The sequence below is a fragment of the Sebastes fasciatus genome, chromosome 7, assembly GCF_043250625.1.
Source record: "Sebastes fasciatus isolate fSebFas1 chromosome 7, fSebFas1.pri, whole genome shotgun sequence".
NCBI lineage: Eukaryota > Metazoa > Chordata > Actinopteri > Perciformes > Sebastidae > Sebastes > Sebastes fasciatus.
In genome coordinates this window covers 28973518-28993704 of record NC_133801.1, presented here as the reverse complement: position 1 = coordinate 28993704, position 20187 = coordinate 28973518, and the positions used below count along the sequence as shown (strand labels likewise).

The window sequence follows — 20187 nt, the reverse complement described above, 5'->3', positions numbered from 1 at the left end:
TATAATTTAAATGGATTTTCTTGGCAAAACACTTTTTTTTCCACCTGTTCTTACGTCATAAACACAGGAGAGAAAATCAACTTAGATCAGACTTAGAAAATAGATTTTTCTTTTTTCTCACTTCCCTCTCAGGGCTTCCGTAGAAATCATTTCATGATCACAGCATCATTACTATACAGGTTACTCTGCGGTAGCTCACCTGTAACACTGACTGACTTTGTCTCGGCCCACTCTTCCAGGCGGAGATGGAGCGTGCCTTGCTGCAGGGCGAGAGGCAGGCGGAGTTCGACCAGATAGAGGCTGAAACGGACATCATCAATCAGCTGCAGCACAAGCTGGACGAGCTGGAGAACGCCATCCAGAGGGAGAAAGACAAGGTACAGACAGCTGTGGACAAAGGGTGTGGGTGGGGCGGACATAAATACAGCTCACGTTTTAAATGCTCTATTTGAATCCACCAAATTATATTCAAGTATACGGGATTCAAATATTTGCTGAGGTTATGTACATTCTTAAAAAAAGAGAGAAAACACACACATACACTCACTGCCTGTGCTTTTACAGTCTCCTAAACACTCTTCTCTGGTCTCTACTGGTTCGGTGTCCTCCCATAAGTCGGCATTCCTGTCTGTGCAACACTTTCAATTCTTCAAGTCAAGAATGCTTGGTACAGACAAGCCCATGTAAAGGGCTATAAAGGATTAGATTTACCTCTTTGGGTATTCTCTTTTGCATGTTTTCACCTTAGTGGTTTGCTCTTAGGTCTCGTCTGTGTTCTCCTTAGCTGGACTCCGCTAACTAACCGAAATCCATTAACCCCTAATCCTTTTCTCTGCTTCTTCAGCACTCACAGTTACTGTACCTCTGATCCTCTGCGCTCACCTGTTTCTTCACCGTCTGCATGACAGACCCTGTGGGGCCAGGAAACCTGCCCTCCAATGGCTGTTTGGGCTCTGTAGTCTTTGGTTCTGTAGTGCACGGGTTCTGCAAGAGACTTTGAATAAGGGTTCTGGTAGTGGACGGGGGAAACTTCTAGCATGTTCTCTATAGTTGTTTTCTTTTTACCTGCACCCACCACACTTTGGCCCTACAGTTGAAGGCCCTGTTTAAATGTATACAGATATTTAAAAAAACGGTTATATTCGTTTTTAAAAACATCTGTACACATTTAGACAGGGCCTTCAGCTGTAGCAAGAAAGAAAGAGAAAGCACATTTACCAGCTTAGTTTCTTAAACTTTTGGTTGTTAAATTATTGTTACAAAAAAGGTTTTTGTCTGTTTCCCAACTGTCTCTGTGAGGGTCCCACGGAGTTCCAAACAAAATGTAAAGGTGTCACTTGTGATTGTTTTATTGGAGGATAAATCATTGAGTTAGCTTTGATCCGATGTCTCAGTGCTTCCTCCCCTCCTACACTATAAACCTGTCGTGGAATTTTGTGCCCAATTATGTCAGAGAGTTATCTTATGTGAAAATCCTTCTCACGAAATTGGATCAAGATCTGGCATGGAAATGTTGGGGAACCCCGGGTGTTATTTAAAAATTAGAGGATAAATTCTCCCTGAACCTGCGGTTCTACTACTGACAATGAGGTTTTTGCCGTTACGGTATAAAAATAAGTCATTGGTGTCTCTTAGAACTGTTCAAAGCTTCTCCTCGACTCTGAAGACATAAGACAGAATCCTGCCTTTTACCTCAGAGCAAAAACTCCTCTCAATACCTCTTCAGTTTTACTCATCAAAGTGAAGATGGTATTCCTCAACTTGGAACTGCAGCAGCACCAAAGACACTTGATGTTTCTGTACTTTAACTGAAGAGCAACTGAGAATAAATTAAGGGCCAATTTTCTCACAGCTTATTGAAGTTTTATTTGTTGGAAGATATATGGGTTCTTTCAGGATATTTATTTGTCAGTGACGCAGAATGCAAATATCTATTATTTAAAATTACATTAATTGAATTGTTTTTAGGAAAACTTGAGAGTTGGAATGATCTTTTCTGGCTATTTTAAAATCCCATCTGTGAATCCCAGACTGCCAGTTGTTACATCTTGACAATTCAGCACTTACGTCCTGTGCCCTGCCAAGCCCTAAAGATCTGTCACGACATGTCTGTTGCTAACATCTTACAGCTTTTTATTTGCATGGCGTGGATTTTGAGCAGTGTGTTTCTCTCTCTCTCTCTCTCTCTCTTTCTCTCCACTCGTCCATCCATCCTGTGTGTGGGTGTGTGTTGTGTCTTTCTAGGAGAGGGCTAATGTTGAGGCCGAGCGCCGGGCCCTGCAGAGCCTCCAGGAGGGCTACGCTGAGTTGGAGAACCAGCTTCATAACTGTCCCGAGTCCCTGCGGGAACAGTTGCAAGAACAGCTCAAAAGGGTGGGTCGTCAGTCCAGCAGAAGCACCTAGACCCCCCCTCCCTCCCAAACCCCCCCCCCCACCACACCTACGGACTTCAGTCTGCAGTAGCCTGCCCCTTTGAAACTACAAAAGCTGACCCAATATATCATCACACACACACCTCCCCACGGTCATCATCCAACCCTTTAGTGAGTAGCATCAACCCAGTTCCTTCAAGCCTCCAGGCACGGCGTTAAACTGCAGAGGAAGTGCTTCGGCCTGGCTCAAAGAAGAAGAAGCAATATTTGGTAGTACAACACCACCCGTTAAACATTTAGAATTTGTAAATGTATGCGATAGATAAAAGGCCAAATAGACAGCTAGCAACAGGGCTATAGAGTGCTGCAGGGATGACGTATTTTTGTAGGCCAACCAGGAAGTTAGCATCGCCCTGGTTTCCTCGACAAAAAGTCAACGGGATTTTTCCATTGGGTTTTGGATTATTGCGTAAAATGTTTTCCATTTATGATACTTACACGAGTAAATGCAATCGCCAGATGTAAAAAGCTAACGTTAGGCTATAAACAAACTACAACACGGTCGCATGAGCGCGAGTATAAACACAACGAGGCTGTAAAGGGGGACGAGTCGGCGTGATGACGTTTAGTAGTCTCATTTAGCCACTTGTTAGCGACCACCTTTTTAAAGAAACGTAAAGGCTTCAAAATTCACGAGTGGGATATTTACTGACATATTTCATATCATAGAACAAAACGTTAAGTAAGGAATAATGTACAGCGGGCCGGCCATTGTTGTGAAATAAACCCCCGCACAAAAATGAAGCTTCGAATGTAAAAAGAATAAGACATTTGGTAAGGCCCTAATTACAACCTTTCTATCCGTCACACAGTTTCCCAGCCAGCCTGAACACTTAATATGAAAACATGAGACAGAAATACATAAAGAAATGTAAAAAGAAATGTGTAAAGAAAAGAATACAGAAATAAATAAGTGGTGAAAGTGGTAAAAGGTGAAATGCAAAGGGAAAGTCTTGGAGAAATAAATAATCGCATAAAAACCTACAGTACATTTAAAGTAACTATAAAATAAATAAAAAATAAATGCAAAAATAAATAAATAAAATGAAAAATAAAAGTAAAACGTTAAATATAAATACATAAATAAAAGGGAAAATTAAGCAGAAGAGTAAATAAATAAGGGAATTAAAACAAAGATAAATAAATAAATCAATTTACGTCACATTTTATCAATTTAGTAATGGCTGCTTTTATTTTTTATATTATTTTTGCCACATTTAATGACATATGTATTTATTTATAGAGTCATTTATTTATTCATTTATTTTTTATTTTAGCAGGATCTGTCCTCCATACAATGGTTCTGTAGTTACTGCTCTCTGTCTCAGTAGTGCAGTATTTGTGCCAGGCCTCAGCACATGCCATCGCATATAGTGCTAAAGGCACCTTTAACCCTTTAGCAGGGGCCCACTACATACGGTTTTACAGACACACACGTACACTCAGTGTATTTATGAGAAGCTCCCTCAGTGTCCCTCACAGACGTGCTTTTGCCACAAGCTGCAGGAATTCCCCCATCCTCCACACCACACCTACATGCTACTGAAACCTCCAGGTCGACCCAGGAGCACGCACGTGGCTCCTGGTCACTTCAGCTGCCAGTGATGCATTTTGGTAAAATGTGTGCCATGTGATATGATCGCGCTGCACTGCATGTGTGAATCTGATCTGCATCTCTTCTGTGATTTTTCATGGCTCGCATAATTTGTATAACTGCTCACTAATCAATTAACATAGGCCCTGACTAGATCCATTCTCTGTCTTACCTCGCTCTCATCCTGTGACTTCTCTTATACAAATGAATGTTGCCGTTTGAAGAAAAGAGATGAATCATTTTTACTAGTTAGAATGTTAGTTATTCTAGGCTACATGTATTTGTTGGGTTAGGTAGGGTGTGACATCTAAACAAGTTGCTCCCATGGTACATGGTGTAAGACTTTTTTTAAAGGTGCAATGTGTAATTCCTGGCCACATGCTCTAAACAAATAATGGGCAGCATTTCACCTCTACAACTGGGTCCATACAATCTAAATTTAGAGTCAAAAGTTTTTAAAAAATCCAACAGCAGGGCAAGAAAATTCAGCCAACCTGTTGAGATTCTGGATGCTACAGTGACTCACTGTCGCCTCTCTAAAGTACAAGACAGGATGGGCCGGGGCTAGCTGGTTAGCATGCACATTTCAGAAGATATCTCTGCAACACAATACATAGATGTCTTTAAGATAACATCAACACTGTAACCTCTTCACATTCTGTTGATAATGTTGGTTAATTTTTTGAATGTTTTAAAGTTCAATTCTGGCCAGATCTTATACATTACACCTTTAATGCCTACTGTAGGTGTTTGACATTTTGACTTCTTTGTTCAAGGCTGTCTGGTCCTTCCTTATCAGTATCTTATATTTACAGTAGGGCTGTCAATTGATTTAAATATTTAATCGCGATCAATCGCGCATTTTTTATCTGTTCAAAATGTACCTTAAAGGGAGATATGTCAAGTATTTAATACACTTATCAACATGGGAGTGGGCAAATATGCTTGCTTTATGCAGATATACGAAAATAAATTAACAAAAAAACAATGACAAATATTGTCCAGAAACCCTCACAAGTACTGCATTTGGCATAAAAAATATGCTCAAATCATAACATGGCAAACTGCAGCCCAACAGGCAACAACAGTTGTCAGTGTGCTGACTTGACTATGACTTGCCCCAAACTGCATGTGATTATCATAAAGTGGGCATGTCTGTAAAGGGGAGACTCGTGGGTACCCATAGAACCCATTTTCATTCATATATCTGGAGGTCAGAGGTCAATGGACCCCTTTGAAAATGGCCATTCCAGTTTTTCCTCGCCTAAATTTAGCATACGTTTTGGAGCGTTATTTATCCTCCTTCGCGATAAGCTAGTATGACATGGTTGGTACCAATGGATTCCTTAGGGATCTAGTTTCATATGATAACGGTATCTTCACTCAACCCAAAAAACTGAAGTTGCATTAATGCATTAAAGGAATTAGTGGCGTTAAAATAAACTTTGGCGTTAACTTTGACAGCCCTAATTTACATATATTTTATAAATAGATTACAGATATATACATAGATGTTTTTCCCATGTGGTATGTGTACTATAATTTTAGTAGCCCATATTGTAGGTTTTTATTCTGTAGCAGTTTAAGTAGAAGAGCAGAGTGAAAGAGATGTGGGAAGAATTAAATGTTAAGTTAAAAAAATCTGACCACGAATCTTCCGGTGCGGATTTTTTTTTATTTATGTAAATGACCGTCCCTTGCCTCCTGTATATTACAGTACATCTAACTACCACGCACACCAGTAGCTGGCCTGCAGTAGAAGCATGTTCTTCATGACTGTCTGCTTGACTGAGCAAGATGTGCTTGTTCTTGTCCCCAAAAGAGAGCTTCACCCATGCTGGGAAATTGTTTGAAACTATTTCAAATATAAAACTCAAGGTGTTTTTTTCGCTTTACTGTAGCAACTACGCTCGTCTGAGAATAGTGGATGGCTTTCAAATGAGCAATGTATATAGTGTTTTTTTTTTCTGTTTATGATGTAACCGCTGATGTTGTATGTGGGCCTCCATCAGGACGGAGAGGCGTTGGAAACAGGAACCAAAAAGTTTGAGGACTTGGAGTTTCAGCAGCTGGAGAGAGAAAGCAGCCTGGAGGAGGAAAGAGAAACCATCAGCCAGCAGCTGCTCCAGGAGAGAGCAGAGTACCACGGCAACGTGACCAAGAGGAAGGTGAGGAAACGTCTTTGATACCAGAATATCCTTATGGTTTGTAGAGTATGGGGTTTCTGTGGAAGAGTTGAAGTAGCCAATGGCAATTATTCCTGCAGATATTCAGAATCTATTTAGTTTGACCGTGCTCATACCAAAAATCTTAAGAATTAAAAAGTAGTTTTGTTTCCCTTTAGTTGCACTCGTGCGACCTCTGAACTAGCAGGAGAACCATTTCTATTAAGTCTTGTGGGGTTAGTTTGTTTGCTCATTTATGTTTAGCACATTTGGAATGCACTCTGCTTAGGTAAATACGTTACAGTATACACTTTGTGTAAGCAACGTAGAGCTTCTGAATCCTGTGTAAAGATAATGCAGTGACCACTCACATCAGGCAGAGAGGTAGCAGCCAAACAAGCCTCAACCATCTGGAGACAGTTTGCTTATTTATTTTCTCACTGCAGAGGCGACGTCATGGCATAAATTCAGTATTTATACTTTTATTTACACCATCAAAATACCGCCACAGATTTGCTGTTACCACATGGAGGTTTTAAAGTCTGTAGAGTTTCAGTCATTTTAGTCATGCATTCATTTTGCACCGCTGCCTCATCCTTACACTCTCGTATACAGTACTTTCTGTGCTATTGTCACAGTCCAGTACGGAAGCCCCAAGAGGCAATTGAGAAAAAAAATCCGGCGATCCCTTTTCTGATCTAAATTGTTGTGAGAAAAAGGTTTTGCTGGGAAAATTTTCATCAATGAAACAGGTGAAAAAAAAGTTTTGACAGGTACTAAGCGCATTCATGATTTCTACCAGGTGAGTTTTAATTCACATAACTTGCTAAAACACAATATATGTACCTTGTGTTTAGAGTGCATGGAGAAATTAAGTCTCACATGCATGAAAACATGAATGCCTTTAGTCCTATTTAGAACATGGGGTAGTGGTGCACTTCAGCCTCTTGTGGCCGAAATGAGTATTAAAACAACAAACACCTAGAAAAATGATCCTGACCCCAAAAAAAAAATCACCTATTCACAGATGAAAAAGAAAAAAAAAAACGAAAATGATCCTGACAAAACTTTTTTCACCTGTTCTTAAAGCTACTAAATGCGAGATTGGGAACATTTTTTATTGCCTCTGCACAGCTCTCAACATGGTGACGGTTCGGTATCGGCTGTAACATGCACGAACATGCACTAAAAGCACATGTGGCCGGCCCGGCTATGAAAACAAAGCGAGAAGAAGCTCTGATTACAACACACACTCAGAAGGAGAGTGACTTCATTCTCTGCTCGGGTAGACATTACTCCTCTATATCTTATCTACATAGCTAATACTTGTTTGCTGCTATATGAATGCTGTGGATATCGAATAGAGGACCTTTAAGTCATAAACGCAGGAGAGAAAAACAATTTAGATCAGACTTAGAAAATGGATCACAGGATTTATGTTTTTTCTCACTTGCTTCTCAGGGCTTCCGTAGCACAGCTTGCATTGAAGATTGAATTATTTCCGTATCGTCTTCTTTAGGAAAAGGTGTCTGTTCTGGAGAACCAGGCCCACCAGCTCAGCCTGCAGGCATCTCAGGAGTGCGAGCGACTGGCCAAAGACCGGACCTTCACACTGCAAATGCTCCATAAGGTACTTAGCAACCAGTCCAAACTCATACTGTGAGTGAATAATGTTTCACCCAAAGCGTGATTTTTGAAGGAAAAATACAGATAATTGCAGAGTCTGGGTTTTGTCTTTATTTAAAAAAAACGAGCAGTTTACAATAATACTGATATTTAGGCCTAGATTTAAAGACAACAACTGACATATGTCTTTATGTTCCAGGAGAAGGAGAGGCTGTCGGCCCTGGAGAAGAGATACCACTGCCTGACGGGTGGAAAGAGCTTCCCCAAGTCCTCCACTGCAATGAGAGAGGTGAGAGCACTACTGAAAATCCACACTTACACTCAGGGCTCCTGTCCTGAACAACAAAAAGGGAGATTTCATGACTCATAACTGATTCCTCACCACATTTACCCCTTTAACTCTTAAACTCATAATCAGACTAATGTGAAGATGTATGGTGGTTTTGTGTGTGTTTATAATGTGGAGTTGTTGATGATTAGTGTGTAGAGCAAACTAATCTTTGAATGGTCACTCTATTAGTGGGCTACCTAAGTGTTTAACTGTGACATGTTGTCATTGGACATCAGCTGATGCTTTAACAGGAAGGTGCAATTGACAGAACATCTGTTTCACACATTATTGAGTGGAGACCAGATGTTGTATCTGTGTCCCGTACTGTTTTCTGTAGGCATTAAAAGCACTTATTCCTGAATTGTTAAAACAGGAAGCGCTCCATATCAGCGAGGCTGACCTGTTGTTGGAGGATGTCTACTCCTCCCAGCGTTCCCTCTGTCGAGCCTCTCCTTCCTACTTACATCCCTCCCCTCTCTGTCAGTTGTACCCCAGCAGCCCTACAGAGGTAACCAGACTAATGATCCCTGCATGAAGCCCACTGCTTCCCCCCCCCCTGCTGTCTGTGCAACTCACCTCAAAGGTCACCCATTGAACTGTTAGTGTCCTGGTCACACTTGAACTCTAATTGCACCTGTGACTTATTACTGTGCTTGCCCGGGTTTACAACAGCTATGTTAAAAAGAGGAGCCAGCACAGTAGCTTTCAGTTCAAGCTGGGTCTGTTCCAAGCCCAGGGATGTAGTGGAAGACAGGCGAGTATATAATGATATTAGGGCTGTACCGAATGGCATTTATTTTATATTCAAAGCTTCTATTGAGGTTTTCGAAGGAGGCTTTGAATGTCAACAAAATCCTCAATTTGAATGAAAGTAATTTGTCAGATTAAGTCAGTTTCGTCAACATAAATGCACGTAGTCAGCAGGCTAATCCAATATGCTGTTAGACTGCTGCAAGATCACCCCATTAATACCATAGACTGTATATAAAGATGGACGACATGACAGCTCCCCAAAAGTGAAGCCAGAACATCTCGATCGCCCCCTGGTGGCTGGCTGCAGTATAGGTCATAAGACCCGCCTCCTCCGTGTTACTGGCTGGAACATGAGCCAAACTAAATCAAAGTACACGTCAAATACAACACTTTCCCCAAAGATGGTTTCTGTCATTTTAGGTAGTTCTTATCACGCTGATGTTTGTTGAAGTGATCATTTTTCTGATAAGTTTGGTTTTAATTAGGGCTTTCAAAGTTGATAATAACGCGTTAATACAAATCTATTTTAATGGCATTCATTTCTTCAACGAATTAACGCAACTTGCGATTTTTAGGTTGTAGCCTGTTGTTTTTAAAGCTAAATTGAAGAAACTGGCATCATATAAAACTAGAAATCCTAAGGAAACCATTGGTACCATATTGACTAAAATAAATAACTAAATATTTGCCCACTCCCATGTTGATAAGAGTATTAAATACTTGACAAATCTCCCTTTAAGGTACATTTTGAACAGATAAATAACTAAAGACGATCAACTATGGACAATCATGCGATTAATCGCAGTTAAATGTTTTAGTCGATTGACAGCGCTACTGTTAATTAGTTATCTGATGCTTTAAAAATTGGGTGTGACATCATGATTGACAGCTGTGATTCTTTCTCACTAACGAGCTGCGGCCATGCTCGGCTCACGATTGGTTCAGGAGGGTGTATGGGCGGGACCTCAATACAGTGGCTCCACCGCTGGATCGATCACTACTGCAGACTCTTGCTCCAAATGATTGATTGAATTGTTTCTGAAAGGCTGAACATCAACAAATATGGATTTAAAGCAAAATATTTCATAAGATCATTTTGGAAAAAAAAGCATCTATCATTTTTCGATAAATATTGACTTTTGGACTTTAAAACGCTCTGGAGTTATTGGAAATGTTTGGATCACACGAGTCGGAAACAATCCTACGCAATGAATGAAGCTTCCAACTATTCGGTACAGCCCTAAATGATACGATGCCTTTTAGAGGTTGTTTATACCTTATGATGGTTAGAGGTCACAATCTTCTTATTTACCACTACGTCACTGGTTGTTGGAACAGCCAACCGAAGTGCCCGCGTCTGACGTCCTGTGTGTCAGCCAGTTGTGATGCTAAAGCTGAGCTTCCTGTTGCTTGGTGTGTTCCTGTGTGTCTGTCGTCACCGTGCACCTTTCAGCTGTAATACCAGCGCTTGAACAGTCGGGTTGAACACGGGCCTGTTTTTGTTTCTCAACACATAATCTCTATGGGCTCTGTGCTTGTGTGTGTGTGTGTGTGTGTGTGTGTGTTCATATACTGTACATAAGAGATACAGTGCATTGTTGTCCTCATGGCTTCTCATCCTGTCTGACCATTGTTGGCTGGTGCTCAGGAGTACATGAAGCTGTCCGATGTCTATAAGATGTACGGCGGCAGCCTCCATGAAAACCGCAAGCCCGCCTCTCACGGCCGCTCGTTTGCCGTAGATGCTGCATTAGCTGGCGCCCGCGAGGTACCATCACTTCCTGTCTGTCTCTTTCTTTCCTGATTACTTTCAGGCTTGACTCTCCTCCTCCATCTGTCTCTCTCCATCCTTCCATTCCCATGTCATGTTGCTCCCTCTGCTGGTTCACTGTTAATCAAACTGACTGTACTGGTGGCTTTGCTCTCTGCTACATGAGCCTTTGGTGTCAGCTTCTTGTACTCACCCCCCCTCTGTGGCTGCAAGGCAGTGTTCACTTACAGTAGACACTTAGACACTATGGCTGCATCACTTCAGCAATACACAGGGGTTTATTCTGGGTTGGACTGATTAATGCAGGTTTGCTTTAAAGCAACCGAAAGCTGGTATTTTGTATTAATAACTGCAACTGTAAAATTACTTTTTACTTCTAGTTTATTAACTTTATTCTGAAAAACAAAACGTTTGTTGTATTACATGTAGAGCTAGGATTTTTTTTATATCAGTGTCAATACAATACCTGAGCTTTGGTACTGGTACCAAAACAAGATATTTGATGAAACCTGTCTGTATTTGAAAGCTGAAAGTAGAAACATGACAGGAAATTATTTAATTTTTAGGAAATGTATTCTTGTCTAGAGAATAAACATGTTAATGGCAGCATAGTAGTGGTGATTGATATGAATCGTGTTGCCCTGTGTTGTGTGTTGTAATGACCCTCCTCCCCTTACACCTTCACGATGCAGAAGGTGACTACTACTTCTGCTGCTTGTCTTGCTGACGTGTATGTCTTCGCTCCTGTCTTTCTCCTCTCCCTTCTCCCGTCTGTCTGTCTGTGTGTGTGTGTGTGTGTGTGTGTGTTGCCTTTGTGAAGGAGTATGTGACAGTGGGCCAGTTAAATCAGATGTATGGGATGCCAAAAGTGGAGTCGTCCCCTACTTCCCCGCTTCGCCAGCCCCTGCAGTCTGGAGCCGTAGACCCCGCCTTCTCCTGCCACCCCTCTCCTCACGGCTCCTCCCTCTCTCTCTCTGTGGAGGTGTGTGCTGGCTTCCTTCCCTCCTTCCTTCTTTCCTTCGTTCGTTCCTTCCTTTTTGGCTGCATTTGTGTACCAGCTGTCACCAGTTCAACCAAAAAAACTGCTTGTTTTCTTCCCCTTGTTTTATTTGAAGATATTTAGTAATAAAATTATCCAGTAAATTTGTGAAACAGAAAAAAAAAACATGAGAGAAAAATCTAAATAAATAAACATAAATTTTCATTTCACTTAAAACCAAAACAGATCTATTTAACGTGGCTATTAGCTGCATGATAGTCATGTTAGGCAAGGCAAGTTTATAAAGCACATTTCAGCCTCAATACAATTCAAAGTGCTTTACTTAAAACATCAAAAGCATTGAGACAAAGTGCAAAAGAAACGTATTATAAAAGGACGTTTCAATACAATTAGAAACAAGAAATAAAGTCCAAGAGAATAGAAAGTTAATACAAGCTAAAATAAAATAAAACGGGCATAAAACACAGGTAAGCAGCATGTCTCAATCAGCTGTTTAAAATGTTTTTTTTCAGACGGAACACAGTGGGTGTTTGTAACCGTGGTATTAAAAACCCTCGACATTAATGGCAACAAGAAAACCAAACTACATCTAGTGTTATTCTTTCAGATTTTACTGTAGAGATACTGTATGCATTTGGCTCCAAGGACACCTGAAGTGAAGTAAAACATAAGAGATGAGATGAAAACTTAAACGTTCTTGTGAGAAACTGGGTCATTGCAGCAGGCACATAGAATTACAATAGAGATAAAATAGGGATGCAGGAGCTGGAGGCTGTAAAGCATAATGCAGCTGACAACAAGAATGTGTTGAAGATATTTAAGAATAATTTTCAAAGTATAAAAAAAACTTAATTATAGCTTTTGAGGGTGTATAAAACAAATGTTTCTACCTTCTTCGTACTGTCTTTGAATGCTTTCTAATCTCCTGTCTTTGTTTCCTTTCTCCTCTTCTCTCTCTCTTTGCCGCTGCTCGGTGTGCTTTCCTCCAGTACCAGTGTGATGCCGGTATGCCTCACCTTCCCAAGCTAGATTTAGAGCAGTGGTACCAGGAGCTGATGTCTGGCTCCGGCCAGCTCTGTCCTCCCCCTCTGCCGGCCAAGTCACTGTCGGGCCGCAGGCATGTGCTGCAGGTAGAGGGCCTTTCTTTCTTCTTTCCCACTCATTCTTCTGCTGTCTGTGTGTGCTGTCGTTCCTCTGCCAACCTTCAACCTTTGCTTCAACTGTGTGTGTTTAAGGAATGGAAAAAAAGTCTTAACTAGGGCTGTCAAAGTTAACGTGATAACAACGCAAAATTTGTTTTAACGCAGCTAATTTCTTTAACGCATTAACACAACTTGCGATTTTTAGATTGTAGCAGTTTTAAAGCTAGAGTGAAGCTACTGGTATCATATGAAAACCTAAAGAATCCATTGGTACCAACCATGTCATACTAGCTTGTCGTGAAGGTGGCCAAATGAAGCTCCAAACAATGCTAAATTTTGGCAAGGAAGAACTGGCATTGCCATTTTCAAAGGGGTCCCTTGACCTCTGACCTCAAGATATGTGAATGAAAATGGGTTCTATGGGTACCCACGAGTCTCCCCTTTAAAGACATGCCCACTTTATGATAAATACATGCAGTTTGGGGCAAGTCATAGTCAAGTCAGCACACTGACACACTGACAGCTGTTGTTGCCTGTTGGGCTGCAGTTTGCCATGTCATGATTTGAGCATATTTTTTATCCTAAATGTAGTACCTGTGAGGGTTTCTGGACAATATTTGTCATTGTTTTGTGTTGTTAATTGATTTACAATAATAAATATATACACACATTTGCAAAAGCAAGCATATTTGCCCACTCCCATGTTGATAAGAGTATTAAATAATTGACAAATCTGAACAGATGAGCAGATAAAATATGTGCAATTAATATGCGATTAATCACGATTAACTATGAACAATCGTGATTAATCGCGATTCAATTATTTAATCGATTGACAGCCATAGTCTTGACACATCAGGTTCTTACTTATTTATTTATTTATTTTTTCATTTTGCTTTTCCTTTTATTTGGTTTTACTCAAACAGATATTTACATAAACATACTTAGTTAGATACAAATATAAAGTAAACCAACTTTTCACAAAGAAATTATAGAACACAAAAATAAAACATGAACATGAAATAATATTACAAATAATTTACAGTTAGAAAAAAAAATAAAAATTAAACAAAAGAAGGGCGTTTTGGGGAAATATACCTTTTTCACTTCTTCCAAATTTCCTCAAATTTAGTTTCCTGAAGCCCCATTGGGAAAGTAATTCTTTCCATTACAAATATTTCATAAATTACATCATACCAGTTCTCTAATGTTTGGTTATCTGGTTTAAGCCATTTCTTAGTAATTGCTTTTCTCGCAGCTATACTCAATATTCCAAATAAGTATTTTGTTTTAATATTTGTAGATGTTAACACATCAGGTGTTTAATAAAGCTGCATTCACATTAAAATCAAAATACACTCTTCCCCCTTGAAGCCTCTTGGAAACTACTACAAAATCCAGTTCACCTCTGTTTTGAGATGATGAACAACTCCGACTAAAAAAGAAACTGCCATTAGGTATAAAAAGGGTAACTTCATTTCATTCTGACAAATGAAAACAAACGGCAGAACACAGCTGCATGCTGGGTCTTTTTGTTGCTTTGGTTGTAAAACATGAAGTCAGTTTAATGTGTTCTAAGTTTGGAATAAAGCTGAGTGTTATCGCCCGTAGCAGAAGAAGTCCACAGAACACTTCAATCACCACTTAGATAAAGTTAGAATGGGTGCACACTTTCAAGTCATTGCTTTGAACATCAAGTCATTACACACAGATACTCCCGCAGTACATGAACGCAGCATTAACGTAAGTGGGCCTGATCAAAGAGCTATTCAATGAAAGGGACGAGGTGCTTGTTCCAGGTGTGTGTGTGTGTGTGTGTGCGCGGTAAACTGCAGCCTAACTCGTGAATTGTCTTTAGGCTCTTTGATATTTTTTTTTTGCCAGTCTTTGATAGTGAAATTTATCCTACTGATTGAACCTTTGATATATTAATTCCAGCGTTTTATTTTAACACCGTCCGTGTTCAGTACCACTCACACTCACAGAATAATGCTAATCGTGCTTTTAACCATTGTTTCCCAGCAGGTGCTTGCAAGTCATCCATGGTGGATTTCACTTGTACCTCTAACATCGTTGTAACGCGCTCCATCTGCCTTCACAACCGGATATTATCAGCACTTCCTAATCTAAAGTGACCCCTTCATGCTCTTTGTGTGCGTCCTCCCTCAGGTGTTCCGCTCTAAGCTGGACAGTGATCCAGGCCTGTGTCTTCATCAACCCAAATCAGGCTCTGCATCCCCTATGCAGCACGGAGCAGCAACACTGGGACGCAACGCAAGCTCAAAGGTAGACAGTTTGTTCATTCTCAACAGGTGTGATGATGTAGCCATCAACCTCTAATTTATACTACATCCTCCTTTGAGAACGTATACACAACCCCCCCCCCAGCTAATGATTTAAACCCCATATTTTTCTGTTCCCTGTGACCCGGCAGAGCCCCCTGCTGGTGGCCAACAATACTGGCAGTCTGCCCAGGAACCTGGCTGCCACCATGCAGGACATTGAGATCAAGAGACAGCTCGCTCTGCAGCAGAAAGGTAACTGACGTGGAAAGCCCCTGAGCTTCACTTTACAAAAAACCAACACTGAAAACAGTAATCATTTTTCCATTTAATGATTCAGTAACAACTAACTGAACTCTACATTGTTTACACATTAATGGGAAATGATTTGTCGTAAATAGGGCTTTCAATCGATTAAAATATGTAATCACGATTAATCAAATGCACTGTTCAAAATGTACCTTAAAGGGAGATTTGTCAAGTATTTAACACTCTTATCAACATAGGAATGGGCAAATGTGCTGCTTTATGCAAATGTTTCTATATATTCATCATTGGAAATCAATTACCAACACAAAACAATGACAGATATTGTCCAGAAACCCTCACAGGTACTGCATTTAGCATGAAAAATATTCTCAAGTCATAAAATGGCAAACTGCAGCCCAACAGGAAACAACAGCTGTCAGTGTGTCAGTGTGCTGACTTGACTATGACTTGCCCCAAACTGCATGTGATTATCATAAAGTGGGCATGTCTGTAAAGGGGAGACTCGTGGGTACCCATAGAACCCATTTTCATTCACATATCTGGAGGTCAGAGGTCAAGGGACACCTTTGAAAATGGCCATGCCAGTTTTTCCTCGCCAAAATTTTGCGTAAATTTGGAGCGTTATTTAGCCTCCTTTTGGACAAGCTAGTATGACATGGTTGGTACCAATGGGTTCTTTAGGTTTTTCTAGTTTCATATGATACCAGTATCTTCACTCTAGTTTTAAAACTGCTACAATCTAAAAATCGCAAGTTGTGTTAATGCGTTAAAGAAATTAGTGGCTTTAAAACAAATTTGCGTTTATTATACTCACATGTGAGAAATGATTAGATTTAATGATAAAGTAGATAAAACAATGTTATAGCATTTTCTAATGATGCGTAAACACTGTAGTAGACACACTGATTCATATATATTCAGTAGTAATTAGTGTGCTCGCCTTCAGTGCTGCACATGAACTTGTTAGTGTTGGTTATTGTTAAGTGTTGCCTGCTCTTCCTCGTGGAGCTGTATGTACAGTATGTGTGTGACATCACTGTGATGTAGAGAGAGTGGTCTTCCTCACGCTTTAGTGTTGTTTGACTCGATGGATCAGAGGAAAGCACTCTGGTGTTTTTAGCTCAGGTTGGAACCTGAGTTAGTCACATTTATCAGCGTCTTCACTTCCCAGTTGTCTTCATATCTGTCTGTCTCTGTCTGTGGACTTGTCTCTTACTGACTGTGCTGCTGCACCACAGAGTCCCAGACCTCCAGACAGATCACCGTAGAGGGAAGCTCAGCAGGTAGATGGATCACTGCGTCCAGGAGGAGTTGATGATTTCTTAAAGCTTTATCTTCTTTTTTGTTCAGTGGGATTCATCCTGTTTGTTTATCTACCGTCTCTCCATACGTCACATGCAGAGTCTGAAATTAACTCTCCTGCCGAAGGCCAACACAAAAACTGCAGAGAAAGATCTCTAGATCAAATGTCGGTTACATTTTATAATAACTATCATTTATAAATGGTAAATTGATAGTTAATTAAACTTAGTTAATAGTTATTTTATAACATTCTATATACTATATATATATATATAAGTATCTGTTAATGATTAAGATGTTATTTGTAAACTTTTAATAAATTGTTTGTAAAACATCTATAAACATTCCATAGATGGATTGGCCAGATATTTGTTGTTTATTATTTATTTTATTATTAGTTTATTATATATTTTGACAATGGGTAATAATTGGTTTCTGGTCCATCTATGTAATGTTTATAAATGTCTTACAAATGATTTCTTAAAGGTTTACAAATTATTTGATAATCATTAACAAATACTTAATATAGTATATAAAATGTTATAATTTGTGCAACAATAAACCGTTAATAGTGTACTAATGAAATCGGAATGTAATTTTTATCGTCTCTTATCAGCTATGATACAGTATATAATTCATAAACTAATTATTTCACATTACACAAACTGATGATAAAACAGCTATAACTAATAATTATTAAACATTATTAATTATCATTTCATTGTTTAACAGTAAAATAACTATTTAATAAATTAATGAACTATAAATTTACCTTTTATAAATGATGGTTATTATAAAGTGTCACTCTACCTGTTCATTAAACTAGATGTGTTTATTCATCATTCAGATAAGTGACGTTTAAACTACCATGTTGCTGATTAGCCATCCAGACAAAAGAGAAGCAGAGAATTAGATGGCAGTACTTTGCAGAGAGCATCGCAGGCAGCCAATCAGGAACCGGAGACTGTACGTACCTAAAAAATTCCAGTCTTATCCAAAATTAAAGCCAGTCTGGCAGGTTCCTTTTATTGATTTCTCCATCAAAGGTAACGTTTACCAGAACTTGACACTTGGCAGCTGTTAATTTCAGACCCTGTCTTCGCCTAACGCTCCTCTCTTCATCCTCCTCTCTCCGTCTCCTCCATCTCTGGTGTGTCATTAACTCCTCTCTCCCCTCCAACATTTTCTTTTCATCTTTTCCTTTGTCTGTAACATCGAACGCTCTTTCTTCTTCCATCAATCTTCTATGAATGTTCCTGCTGGTGGAGAATAAATCTTGCATGTGCAGCATTCATCGAGCTCCTCCTTTTTGAGTTATCGACCTGGCCACTTGTTTCCAGATGTTCGTGTGTGTGTGTGTGTGTGTGTGTGTGTGTGTGTGTGTGTGTGTGTGTGCCCGTTATCAGGTGCACAGCAGCATGGATTTGAGATGTGAGAAGTTGGATAGATAGTGAACTTTGTGGTGACAGGACGGGATCATCCTCAAGCTTGTGTTACTGTTTTCATATTCGGTACGACTGATTCGTACTGTGCCTGAGTCCGGTTGTACCCCCTCTCTCCACTCCCCAGCCGCTCAGCTTTCACATTAGTACACTTGAGTCATCATCCACGTGTATTTGTTTATGTTGAGATCAGCTGTTTCTAATGGCGGAGCATCGCAAACCACTTCATTCAAACTTGACAGAAGCAAAAATGAAACTCACCGAAACCGTCGTCGTTAGCCTTTCCAACAATCACTATAATAAAAATAATAAACCCTTATTTCACAGAGTTTGATGTGAAAATATGCCGACTCTGCACTCTGTTTCCCCCCCACCGCTCTCTGCCTGCTGAGCGGCTCTTGTTCTTCGGAGGCAGACCATTAAATTAGCTAAATAAAATAACAAACATCGCCCAACCCCAATGCCTACTATTGTCTATATTTTAAGGAACCTCTCGCCTGCCTTCCTGCTTTATCACCTAGGGATGCACCGATTGAGTACGGATCGACGAACCGGTTCGCAGCGTATACACTAATCAAACCAACTGGACTTTGGGGTCAAGTGTACTCCGATCCGGGCCCGGGTCCCTGATGTGAAAGCCTCATGAGAGTGCACATAGTGTATTTGTATGTGTGTTGCATGGTTTATGGTATGGTAGTTTGTGGGCTGGTGCTGGTGATGGTTGTTGCATAAAGTGGTTCTTCAGTTGGGGATGCTTGGGTTGACCTCCACTGTAGCTACAGTAGCATGTTGGTTTAACTGTGGTGATCTGTAGGACTCAACTGGACCTCTGCTGACTTGTTGATCGAGCTGCTGAAAGTTCAGTCGTTGTTCCGTCTTCCGCCTCGGTTCAAGATCAGAGCACTCACTGATCAGACCCTCCCCCACCCCCTTTCCTCCCTCCAGGTCATCAGGTGATCGAAGAGCAGCGGCGCCGTCTGGCCGAGCTCAAACAGAGAGCGGCGGTGGAGGCTCAGTGTCAGTGGGAGGCGCTCCACGGCTCCCAGTCCCACCTCATGACTTCGTCCTCCCCGTCGCCCTCCTACTCCCCGATCATGTCCTACGGCCACAGCTCTGTAGGCCCCCCCCCTCTGGTTCATCACTCCATCCTGCACCACCAGCCCCCGTCAGCCGGGGAGCAGCCCTACGACACCCTGAGCCTGGAAAGCTCCGACAGCATGGACACCAGCGTGTCCACGGGGAACAACTCTGCCTGCTCACCGGATAACATGGCCAGGTACGCACAAGCGCGCGCGCGCGCGCGCAGACACACACACACACACACACACACACACACACACACACACACACACACACACACACACACACACAGTCAAGGCCAGATTCTCTTGAGGAGGAGTTTTAGTAGTTTTTGTACTCTTGTGTTCTATTGTATAATCATCATATTGTCTTCACCATTAGGTTCCTAATAATCCGTAGCTTGTTGAATTTCTTTACTGAGGAGTTTCTTTCTGGTAACACTTTATAATAACCATCATTTATAAATGGTAAATTGATAGTTAATTAAACTTAGTTAACAGTTATTTTACTGACAAAAAACAATACAATAATAATCAATAATATTTACTAATTATTAGTAATTCTATAATTTCTGTTATTTTATCATTAGTTTGTGAAATATAAAATAATTAGTTTATAAATTATATATTGTATCATAGCTGATAAAAGACGATAACAATTACCTTCTGGTTACATTAGTAAAAGTATTTATTAACAGTTTACTGTTGTACACATTATAACATTTGATATACTAAATTAAGTATTCATTATTAATAATTAAACGATTTAAACTTTTTAGAAATTGTTTGTAAAACATCCATAAACATTACATAGATAGATGGACCAGAAACCAATTATTAACCATTGACAAAGTATTGATTATCTATCTAAATAATGTTTATAGACGCTTTACAAAGTATTTATTAACCATTTAACAAGGTATTATAATTATCAGTTGCAACTTTATAATAGCCATCCAAATAATGTTTATAGACGGTTTACAAACCAATTATTAACC

General features: G+C 40.1%; 1 protein-coding gene across 10 annotated transcripts in view; it reads left to right on the top strand.

Moving 5' to 3' along the window:
• Positions 1–20187, top strand: part of phldb1b (pleckstrin homology-like domain, family B, member 1b) — a 104876-nt gene that overhangs the window by 71894 nt on the left and 12795 nt on the right. For 2 of the 10 annotated variants that reach the window (XM_074640131.1, XM_074640140.1), the window contains 13 exons: positions 240–377; positions 2245–2373; positions 6039–6194; positions 7711–7821; positions 8017–8106; positions 8522–8656; positions 10550–10669; positions 11493–11654; positions 12662–12802; positions 14984–15100; positions 15249–15351; positions 16605–16649; positions 19056–19386. In XM_074640131.1, the coding sequence (XP_074496232.1) occupies positions 240–377; positions 2245–2373; positions 6039–6194; positions 7711–7821; positions 8017–8106; positions 8522–8656; positions 10550–10669; positions 11493–11654; positions 12662–12802; positions 14984–15100; positions 15249–15351; positions 16605–16649; positions 19056–19386 (1778 nt within the window). The remainder of the gene's footprint in view (positions 1–239; positions 378–2244; positions 2374–6038; positions 6195–7710; positions 7822–8016; positions 8107–8521; positions 8657–10549; positions 10670–11492; positions 11655–12661; positions 12803–14983; positions 15101–15248; positions 15352–16604; positions 16650–19055; positions 19387–20187) is intronic. The other 8 variants (XM_074640134.1, XM_074640133.1, XM_074640132.1 and 5 more) reach the window with 8 other exon arrangements.